Source organism: Cydia pomonella, unplaced genomic scaffold, assembly GCF_033807575.1.
Source record: "Cydia pomonella isolate Wapato2018A unplaced genomic scaffold, ilCydPomo1 PGA_scaffold_32, whole genome shotgun sequence".
Classification (NCBI taxonomy): domain Eukaryota; kingdom Metazoa; phylum Arthropoda; class Insecta; order Lepidoptera; family Tortricidae; genus Cydia; species Cydia pomonella.
In genome coordinates this window covers 753-12,757 of record NW_026907867.1, presented here as the reverse complement: position 1 = coordinate 12,757, position 12,005 = coordinate 753, and the positions used below count along the sequence as shown (strand labels likewise).

General features: G+C 37.3%; 1 protein-coding gene across 1 annotated transcript; it reads right to left on the bottom strand.

Moving 5' to 3' along the window:
* Nucleotides 1–1,306: 1,306 nt before the first annotated feature.
* Nucleotides 1,307–8,157, bottom strand: LOC133534006 (uncharacterized protein K02A2.6-like). The gene is made up of 2 exons (XM_061873096.1): nt 6,535–8,157; nt 1,307–5,257 (listed from the first exon to the last, which is right to left on the bottom strand). Exon 2 carries the CDS (start codon nt 5,244–5,246, stop codon nt 1,395–1,397), a length of 3,852 nt encoding a protein of 1,283 aa, XP_061729080.1. The 5' UTR covers nt 5,247–5,257; nt 6,535–8,157; the 3' UTR covers nt 1,307–1,394.
* Between the last annotated feature and the right edge of the window lie 3,848 nt (nt 8,158–12,005).

The window sequence follows — 12,005 nt, the reverse complement described above, 5'->3', positions numbered from 1 at the left end:
TTTAATTAATTTTACTTTTGAACTATTATTTAATTATGAAAAATGAAAATAGGCTTTGAAATAAGAAGAGCCATTAGCCAGAACTGGAAAATGTAAAACTGATCCATGTGGAAAACAACCTTACTCTCAACGAATTAAATTAAATTTAAACATATATTGGAAATTTCCACGTTCGAATTTTACGTTTTCCACAAGCGATCAAATAAGTGAAATTAGATTTTAATATAGAGCTTCTGAAAAATAAAGTAAAGTAATATGGGCAGTAAAAATGTAATTCACATTTTGTTTAAAATATATCTTTAAGTTACTAAAATTGTAAAAAAAAAAACAAAAGTAAGCATAATACTGCGTTGTTTTAGGTTAAATTTGTATACTACACTGTACTTTTGAAAATGTGGTTACTGTTATTTTTAGTAATGGTGAATTACGTTTCCATTTTACCCCACGAATCAATCTTACAAATGGATGTGCAATGATCAGTTATTAATGATTTTGTAAATTTCTTTACAAAGCGAAGTTTCTAATATGATCAAGCACTATTTACAAACAAGCAGACTATAGTTCGTTTTTAAGCATTAGAAAGCAGGTAAGCTATCTTAGCGTCTTTTTATTGAAAAAACACTTTAGAAAAATAAGTCACAGCAAATTTTATATGTAAAAATTATAAATCATGTACGATAGGAAACTTTCCGCAACTTGCAACTGACAGGCCGATACCGATCGTCCGGCGCACTATTAATCAGTGGGCCCCTTTAACCTCTAATTTCTTAACCATCAACCCAATCCTCCATTTGCTCATATGTAATAATTGTATTTATATGAATTACGTTCTTGCCATATTTCATGAAAATTGGTTTGAGATTACTGAATATATCGTCTAACAAACATGGAACTAACGGACATGAAAAGTGCATTTCTAACTGACTCAAAGAGTCTTAAGACCTCCAGCCCGATATTTTTTTAGAATTCTACTTATTATAAGAAACATGTAGCTGGTAAACGTCTAGTGTGAAATATGTATACTTATGTAAATATAAGGTTATGTCGAAAATTTAACATTTATAGAGCAAAACGCGAAAATATTCTAACCTTATGTACTTAGTGACAACTGATAAAAAGGTCAGACACAGAAAAGCATAATATGTATATACGTTTGTGCTAGTTGTAAAATACACAATAACTGTAACATCACCGAACCACTCTCGACACAACCGCCCGGCGCCACGGTTAACAGTCAACTACCCCCACTCCTGCAGGTGCAGTATACTACATCCCTTCCTTATTAACGAAAATAAAAGAGTACTGATTCGATCTGATTTGTAATCATTCAGTTATTTGAAAATCGATACATTTTTTATATTTCAGCTAATTATAGATTCAACACAACAATCATATTAATCTTCATTTTGATCTTGGTCCGCGTGAGGTGCATTGCTGCTGTTTTGATTTATAACAGCCCATTCACCAGTTTCAGTTTTCTTGAGGTGAACAACACTTCTGCGATATTCTTTTCCAGTCACGTCATTCCTTACTCTAACATCACCACCGCTTACATCTGTAACAGTGTGCGATTCAGGATTGAAGTTGGGAGTAAGTTTGTTATCTTTTATCAAGTTTTTCACGTAGACCTTTTCACCGATTTCTAGATTACTATCTTTTGCTTTCCTCTTCGTATCAGTGTATTCCCGTCCCTTTTCTTTCTTTTCTTTATCCCTATCTCTTACATCTGAATCGAGTATTTTGCACTCCATATCAGCCACTGTGGGTATTTTGTCTCGGAACTGCCTTCGGAAGAAGAGTTCTGAAGGTGTTTTACCTGTAGTGGTGTGTGGAGTGCTGTTGTACATAATTAAGTATTCTAGGAGATCATCCTTCCAGTTCTTTTTTTCTACTTGGCTGATTTTCAGCCGTTTAAGGATATCTCTGTTTTGGCGTTCGACTTCGCCGTTCATTTGTGGCCAATAAGGGATTGTATTGTATATAACAATATTGCATTCCTTACAGAAAGTCTTGAAGGTCTCACTGGTAAACTGGTTACCATTATCGCATGTCAGAGTCACAGGATATCCCAACCGGGAGAATATTTCTTTTAGGACTCTAACGGTGTCTACAGCTGTGATACTTCGCATAATCTTGATTTCTTTGTAGCGACTATAGTAGTCGATGAGAACCAGTAAGTAATCATTTGATGGCAGAGGTCCTAAAAAGTCAACCGCAACATCGATCCAGGGTTCGACTGGAAGCTCTCGTCTCTTAATAGGGTGTGGGGGGTTAGGTGCTGAAACGAGTGTGCATCCTTTACAGGCCTTAACTCTGTTTTCTGCATCTCGATCTATCTTTGGCCACCACACTTTAGTTCTGAGACGAGTCTTCATGGCTACTATGCCAGGATGACCTTGATGTGCAGCTTCCAGTACTCTGTCTCGAAGTTCTTTGGGGATAATCAATTTGTTCCCTCTTAAAGCAATATTTCCTTGAAAACAGATCTCAGTTTGGAAAGCTTTATAAGCGCTAATAGATTCATGCCATTTGTTTTCATAAATTCCGCTTTTAAGCGCCATTATTTCTTCATCTGTGGCACAGACGGCTTCAATTTCTTTTAATGGTACTGCTGTCGGCCTGCTGTATTGTACGATCGCATTAATATAATTTTCATTGTCAAACGGTTTGGGACTAATTGATTGGCAAAGCCGAGAAATGGGGTCGGCGATATTGTCCTTGCCTGGCCGGTAAATTACTTTGTACTTGTAAGCCTGCAAGCGGAGAACCCAGCGCTCAATACGTGCGCATGGTTTAGATCTGGGACCAAATATGGTTTCCAAAGGCTTGTGGTCGCTTATAATCTCAAACTCTTTGCCGAACAAATACGTTTTAAAATGTTCGACTGCCCAGACGAGGGCCAAAGCCTCTTTCTCGGTCTGGCAATACCTTTTCTCACAATCGGTTAGGCTCTTATTACCGAACGCTATGATACGAGGACCATTTCGATCTATTTGTATCAGCAGGGCTCCAAGACCCACGGGAGATGCATCAGCCACTATTTGTGTTCTGTCAGCTGGATTATAATAGCCCAATGTTTGTATATTTGACAGACTCGCTTTTAATGTATCAAACGCTTGTTCTTGAGAGCTAGTCCAATATTTACGAAGGTCCGTCGTTTTGCTCAATTTAAGTCGTACAAGCTGACGAAGGGGCTCCGTTAATGATGCCAAATTAGGGATCCACTTCCCCACATAATTCACCAATCCGAGGAAACTTTGAATCTCTTCAACATTGGTTGGTCTCTTCGCCGATTGAATGGCTAGGATATATTTATCAAGTGGTTTTACCCCGTTTGCAGTGAGTTCATGGCCAAGGAACTCAATTTTATTTGTCTTGTAAATGCATTTAGCTTCATTGAGTAGGACATCGTTGTCCTTCAACACCTGTAGGACTTTCTTGAGCCGTGTATCATGTTCTTTTTCATCAGATCCGTATATAATGATGTCGTCGATGAAATTTGCAGTACCTTCACATCCTAACAACATCTTCTCTAGCACCTTTTGGAACATTTCCGGCGCGCATGACACCCCAAACATTAATCTTTTGTACCGAAATAATCCTTTACTGGTGCTGAAGGTTGTAATGTGTCTGCTGTCTTCGTCAATCTCCAGTTGATGAAAAGCATTTTTTATGTCAAGCCGAGAAAAGAATTTCGCTTGTCTGAAATGGGGTAGCAACTCATCCATCGTAGGAAGAGGATGATTCTCCCTTATAATAGCTTCATTAGCCCTCCTCATGTCGATACAAATCCGAAGGTCGCCATTTTCCTTGAGCACAGGTACCATGGGCGATACCCATTGCGAAGGCCCGTTGACCTCTTCGATGATGTCGGCTTCTAGTAGTTCTGTTAGTTTTGAATTTACCTTTGCTTCCAAAGGTATCGGTATTCTTCTATACGGTTGGATAACCGGTTTTACCTTATCATCGATTGGGATTTGAATTTTAACACCTTTGAATTTGGGAAATGTACTGATGTTGTTAACCGGTATGCCAGTCTGAAGGACGCCGAGTTGTTTTGCAGTAATCCTTCCCAAAAGGTTACGCGACCCGTTTCGAATGACATATAGGGTAGCCATTGTTTCAAGTCCATCACGAATATATATCTGCGCCTCGAATTTCCCCGTCACATCTAGTGGCGTTTGACTGCCGTAAGCCACTAATGTCTTGTCAGGATGTGCGATTTGATTTGCGGTTTTCACGTTATGGCTCTTTAAATACTCCCACGTTTCATCAGTAATGATATTACATCTACATCCAGAGTCTATTAACATCTCAATAGTGACACCACCGACCTGACAGTTGATAACTTCGTCGTTATCTAGATGGAATACATAATCCACTTCTTCGGTATCCTTTTGTGGGTGGTCAAACCTTTGCCTTTTTGCATTATTAAATTTATCATCTTTTTTGTGTTCAAATTTCCGCTTCAGCTTTTTAGTTTTACAGTAATCTTTAAAATGTCCAATAATCCCACATTTCAAACATTTTTTGTCCCTAGCAGGGCATTCGGGTGCAAATGACAAGTGTTTATTGCTACCGCATCGATAACAAGTCTTTGAGGTGCCTCTTGCTGGTAATTTCCTAGTATCAATTTTATTTATGTCCGATTTATCCATGTCACCCGCCTTCATTGACCCAGTTTTTCCAAACGTGTCTAGTTGCCTATTGACAGTCTCCAGTGTGGTCGCTATAGTTATCACTTGCTGTAAAGTGACACTATCGCCGGCCGACAAAATCTTTTTCCGCAATTCGGAGCTATTTCCTTTTTCGATGATTTGGTCAATTAAATTTTCGTCCCTTGCCGTAAATTTACATTTGTCAGCCTGTTGCCGAAGTCTCACAAGAAAAGCTTCAAACCTTTCCCCTTCATCTTGTTTCATAAGCCTAAATATGTAGCGTTCATAATATCTACTCTGCTTAGGGGAAAAATAAGCATCTAATTTTTCCATAGCCACATTATAGACGTCGACGTCAGTAGCTTTTTCGGCGTGAGCACCCGGCAAATTGTAATAGACTTCTTGCAGAGCAAGCCCACCGAGATGTAGTAAAGTGGCTCGCTTTACCACATCTTCCTCGATATTAGCGGCCAGGAAGTATATCTCCAGCGCCCGTTTCCATTTTTCCCATCTTACACCGACGGAAACCGGATCGCCTCCACAATCGAAATTGTCTAGACTTGGTATAGTTGATGTTACTTGGGTCATTTTGGTGCGATCTGCAACAACACGCGATTCTGTATAGTATAATTTGCAACTACACAGGATCTATTGACCGCCAATTAATAGTCACTACATGACTAAATCACACATGCCTACCATAGTAAGCATCCACTTCCAGGGTCTATCATATTGACCTTTCATATAAAAGTCTTTCAAATCACTTCTATATACGACCTGTCAAATTAGCCTCTAATATAAAGCTCAATGTTAACATTAACCACAGCAAGCATGGTCTATCATATTGACCTTCCATATAAAAGTCTTCAGAATCACTTTTATTATTATGTGGTCTATCAAATTGACCTCTCATATATCAACTTTAATCCAGGCAAACCCATGGCCTATCATATTGACCTTTCATATAAAAGTCTTCTATAACACTTTTAATATCCACATGGTCTGTCAAATTGACCTTTCATACCCGTACAACAATACAATAATAACAGTGAAATTATGGTCTGTCATATTGACCTCGCATGTAACTAATATACTCACAATACGTAGGTACCGGCATGGCCCGTCGTATGGACCTCTTAAACCAAACATTTAATAGTACCGTACCTATTATGAGATCTTATTTACTTAAATACATACATTTATGTATACGCCAAAATAAATACCGTTAATGACTTTCCACTTAATACGAGTAACACTCGTCAATATTTCTTACTAATGAAAGCGAATATCATTTTATTATTTAGCCGTTTAGTAGCACGCGTAATCACAACAAAGCCATATAGTTGTAATAATTATGTACCGTAATTCATTACAACGCTGTCAATTTAATCCGTACTTTAATTTAGTAAATGTTGCAATGCAATACATTATTAAGGTGTTTTAATAGCCATTTTTTTAGCCTAGGCACTAAACAGACTTAGTTAAGGAACTCAATAATATTTATCAAATCATTCATTAACGGTACTTCCGTAAATAAAGAAACTAAGCTGATTTCCATCTAGGTACTTATGGATGCGAGTAAAACACAAAGATGCAAGTGATCAATGTTATCATCGCGCCGCGCTGCTGGCCGGCCGAAGCACGTAAACAAGGCATATATTTACATTTACCACATTTAAGTCAAAGGAACTATTCGTAATGGATAAAGGTCGTTGTTTACTGTTCATGTATAAATTTTATAGCCATTAAATTACGCCATGATTTAAAGTTCGCTATTACGCTTCCATTCGTACCTACAACTTTTTTTTTTTTTTGCAAAGTACTTAACATTCCTCCCCTTTCTTTAAAAAAATTTGATATTCCTCAATGTACTTACATTTTCCTCGTTCGCCACTTGTAAAATACACAATAACTGTAACATCACCGAACCACTCTCGACACAACCGCCCGGCGCCACGGTTAACAGTCAACTACCCCCACTCCTGCAGGTGCAGTATACTACACTAGTTATATGTACAGCGATCTTGACATGCATAATTTTCTTACACTCCCATATTATCACTCAACATGCTATATCCTCTGACTCTGATAATATGCACGCACACTATCTTTTAAAACCCGTTTCAAGCAGAAATATCCATAGTTATAATTTCCGTTCGAATCGAAAAAGGTCTGGTTAAACCGTTCTTCTTTTTGGTTTTGATATTCCCAAATAAGGTCCTACAGTCTCGTATTAAGATTTGACAAATAAGATTTGTGTCAACTGAATAAAAAATATATATTCAAAAACTGTTGGCGAGTATGTACGTCTTTATTTTTCAAAATATAGAATGATTCTACTTGATTTATAAGCGCTGGTGGCCTAGCGGTAAGAGCGTGCGACTTGCAATCCGGAGGTCGCGGGTTCAAACCCCGGCTCGTACCAATGAGTTTTTCGGAATTTATGTACGAAATATCATTTGATATTTACCAGTCGCTTTTCGGTGAAGGAAAACATCGTGAGGAAACCGGACTAATCCCAACAAGGCCTAGTTTACCCTCTGGGTTGGAAGGGCAGATGGCAGTCGCTTTCGTAAAAATTAGTGCCTACGCCAAATCTTGGGATTAGTTGTCAAGCGGACCCCAGGCTTCCATGAGCTGTGGCAAAATGCCGGGACAACGCGAGGAAGAAGATTGTCGAATACATGGAGCGCACTGCAGTGGTTCAGATACGCACCATCCAACCTGCTTGCAAACATGGCTAAGATGCTGTTGGTGCTGGCCCTCACCCTGCTGATTTATGAATGGAATTTTTCATTCCAATATGATACCTAAATAGCTGCGTTGAAATTAGTTTTTGCAAATAAAGATAATTTCTTTTAGTTTTAAATTTAAACGCACCGCCTACAATCTTAACTGCTTTGCCCTAAGGTTGACTGGTAGAGAATGCCTCATGGCTTTAAGTTCGCCTTTTGTAGCTCGAGCCAAGTCAATAAAAAATATGAAGCTCAAGTGCAAAAAAAAATACAAAAAGTAATATCTGCTTGCAAGTCCGGGCATCAAACCCGGATCGTCGCTCTTACCACCTGTTTCTAAGCAGCTGTTTGTCAATTGCTACACTATAGATAGGAAGTAAGTACGTAAGTTGGTGAAATTATGCTTCTTATTCTCAAAAAAGAATTTAAACAAAAGAAGGCCGTGACGGAAGAATCTTACACGTTTTTTCGCCTAGCCCCTATCCGCCAACCGTCCGATAAGGAACTTCGTTCAAAAAATTAAAATTTGCTACTTGCTTTAATTTAAGTCACACGAATACCAAATTACGCAGAAATCCTTAGAATATCTACACAGATGACGTTAAAAGCCGTCAATTTAGCGGACATCTCGCGCACTAAGTGCCCGACACCATTTCACTAATTTTATTATTCCACAGAACAACTGTCGTAAATTATAATTTAATGTTTCCGGACGTAAGAAATTTGCTGCCAATGTTGCCACATCAAAAATTAATAGCCGTTTTAAAACTATTTCGCATACAACACTGCGAAGCGAGCAAGAAACGGAAATGTCTATTATATCATCTTAAAAACATGAAAATTTTATGAAAACGAGATTATGAGGAAACGATAAAATTTAAGATATATTCGTTTTCTGACGCCTGTTTAGTTTCTTTTGGACGTAGTTTAAGGACATACCCGGGCTCAGCATGATTAATTTTTTGTCGAGCTGCAATATTTCGCACATCATGATCACTTGTGTCAGTTGTGACTTCGCGTCATTAATTCGAGGTTTTGAATAAAAACAAAGTAGTGATACATTGCTTGCAAAAATATTTAATATGGGAAAGTAAAAGTCATCATTTTTTTTTTATAAAATCTATGAAAGTCATTAAAGGTTACCCTTATTTCCAGACCTCGGACAGGGTGAGCTGTTTTAAGAGTTTGCATAATATGGACATACCTACGTAGTCATTCAATGGCAGATGTGATGTAATTGAATAACGAATTCAATTATTCTATTTAGATCTTTACTTTAAAATTTGAATAAATAAATAATACTTACTCGTTTTGTACATAATGCACTGTCATTTTTGTTTAATTATTATTCATGAATTCTTTTTAATATTTCATCTTGAGGCATATCTATATTAACATCTACACTTGACATTAATGACGTAAAAATGGCTCACTCTGTCCGAGGTCTGCTTATTTCTTGAGTACTGAACCTAAGTAAACAACTTCCTTATCTTGTCTCTTAGATTGTCAATTGACTCATACACTCTTGGAAGTCATAAAACTGCATAACGTTACCGTGTATCAAGTACCGTTTGTCCCAGATTCGATTCTCCGTAGAGACAATTTTAAGTTAACACCGCCTGGAGCTAATGTATGTTGAACAGGGTTTAAACATAACTGTATCAATCTTATGTTCCTGAAGCCATCTCGTTAATTTTGTCTTAAATTCTAAATCATACAATAATTTGATATTATCAGGAAGCTTATTATAAATTTCAATAATTATATTGCATGCATTACGCTTATAAATGTCAGCATGACAGGGAGGTTGATAAAGCAGATTTTTGTACTGTGTTCGCTGATTTCCTTTAAAAACATCAGAGCGTAACCTAAAATATTTCATATTAGCTTTGACAAACAGACAAACTTTTCTGATATACATGCATGCTAAAGGTAAAATATTATATTTCTTGAAAATGGGTTTGCAAGTGTCTGTTATCCATGCATTTGCAATTGCGCGGACGCATTTTTTTTGTAGTTTAAAAGCTTTCTCGACATGAACAGAGTTCCCCCAGAGTAGGAGGCCGTAGTTTAAAATAGAAGATACATGGCCATAGTAGGCTGTAATTGCAGCTTCTGTCGAGACTGTTTTAACAAGTTTTAACAAGTTTTCTCAAGGCAAATACAAATCTGTCCAATTTCGAACATATTGTCTACATATAGGCTGAATTATATATATATATATTATTATATTATATATTTATACTTACATAATATATACAATATATAAAATAGCAACTTAAAGCAGAAATAGAAAGTGTAGTTTCAGCTGATTTTTGAGTTACTAAGTTAAAGCGTATAGAAACTTAGAACCTGTGCGTTCTCCGAATTTTTCGTCGTAAGTTTCAAGCGGCACTTCTTATCTTCTATTACTTTTTAATTCTTGGCTTTATAGTTTTATTTCTCTTTTTTCCGTTTCGTTAGCAATTTTTTTATGGAATGCTTCAGCATATCTCCTGTTTAACTAACTAGTTAAGAGGCTGTCATCACCCATCAATGTCCTTGAAATTGATGTTACTTAAACAGTTTTTTAAGAAAGACTATTTGTTTTAGTCAAGTAAGAAAAATATATGTTCATATTAATTATATTTCAAAGACCATGGTTGTACTCGATACATGATTGAACGAAATCGGCTCGATAGAAAATAATTGCAAAGATTGGTCTTAAAATCACAATTAAACGGTTCTATGTCTTTATTGTTTTGACTTATGGGTCTGCAATTAAAATCACAATTTCAAAACATTTATATCTAAACCGCTATTGAGTAAAATATTATACTAATAATCCACTTTTTTTATTTAAATATTTTTCTTATTATTCCCTTTCCCAGGCCCAGTAACATGCGACAGTGCTATCTCATTTACTCCGATACAAATAGACAGTGTGCGAGCTTTAGGTATTGACAGCCTCTTAACTAACTATCAAAAACTTCATTATTAAAAAACTTGAATACCGCCGGTTGTACTTGGTACCAGATTATAGTTTCTAAGTGTTACAATGATATGGCTATTAGAAGTCGTTTAAAGGGGCCCTAACGCTAATGACCTTCGATCTGAATCCCTTAGTTTTCTAATTTTAATATTTGCATGCTGTTTCGGCTGAATACTGTGACAATATTTAATGTAACACCTTGTACCTACGTATTCTTGCAAATAAACGCTTCTATTCTATTCTAATGTTTTTAGGGTTCCGTAGCCAAATGGCAAAAAACGGAACCCTTATAGATTCGTCATGTCCGTCTGTCTGTCCGATTCTGTCACATCCACTTTTTTGTAGCTTATCATATTAACAGAAACGGCTGTAAGCAATATAGTATATCATATTTACTTCAAAATTCACTGTCTTCGAGGTATTTGGCCAAAAAACTGGTTAACTGGCCATAACTTTTGTGTTAACATTAATTTAAAATTATATCTCTGACCAGTTTTTAGAGACGTCAAAGACGAACCCAAATGTGTAGATTTCGCACATGTAAAATCCTTCACAGCGATCTAGTAACTAAAAAAGTGTTTTAATAGACAATATTTAAAAATATATAAAAAAATATGTGTCCATTTCTTTCAAAATCCGACAGACAAGAATGGACATAAAAGATTGATGGACCGGTAGCTGTCTGTCTTATAATTCTATCTAAAGTGCAGATGAAGGAGTAAGACTCAAAAAATCGACTTGCTAGATTTTATAACACTGTTTGAAGTGAAGTTCAAATAAGTGGATTAAAAATGCAATTAAAAGCTTATTTTACAGTACATATGGGGCTACTTTATAGCACTAGTGCGAGAAGTAGCATATTACGTTACTGTGTCGAACATTTAAAGGGCCATATGTACTGTAAAACGTTGTACGATACATGTGCGAATAGGTAATTCGCAACTCGTGTCGATTTAAAACACTCCCTTCGGTCGTGTTTTAATTTATCGCCACTCGTTTCGAATTTCCTATTTTTCGCACTTGTATCGTAATGTACTATTAACGCATACCTCTCAGCAAGCTCGTTGGCAGCGTCCACATCAACGCGCAGGGGGCGCCTCGGGCTGGGCTGCGCGCTGGCGGCGCCCGACCCGGCCGGCGTGGAGCACAGGGAGTCATCCTGCCGACACAAGTGCTTCCGTTATATACGTCGCAGTCGGATCGTATAATCCGCCGTATTACATTATGACTAGCCGTTATGAAAAACAGGGCCGTTTTGAAATGATTAGCCGTATTGAATGCGGTCGAATGAAAACCCGCCGGAATGTATTCGGCGCCTAACGTTCTTCAACACGGCTAGCCGTAATGTAATACAGCGAGTCATTAGCCGCCGCTTTGACAGCTTTTAGTTCCCATTTTTAATAATAATAATAATAAATTCAGTTCAAAGACGTGCTGTACGAATCGTCGACGATCCCAAACTCACAAGCGGTATTGAACCTTTAAGTCTAAGGAGAGACTTTGCCTCCTTATGTGTGTTCTACCGCTTGTACAATGGGCTGTGCTCTGAAGAATTGTTTGACATGATGCCCACGGCTACTTTCTATCACCGCACCGCTCACCGTCGGCAGGGTGTTCATCCTCACACCCTAGAACCTAAAT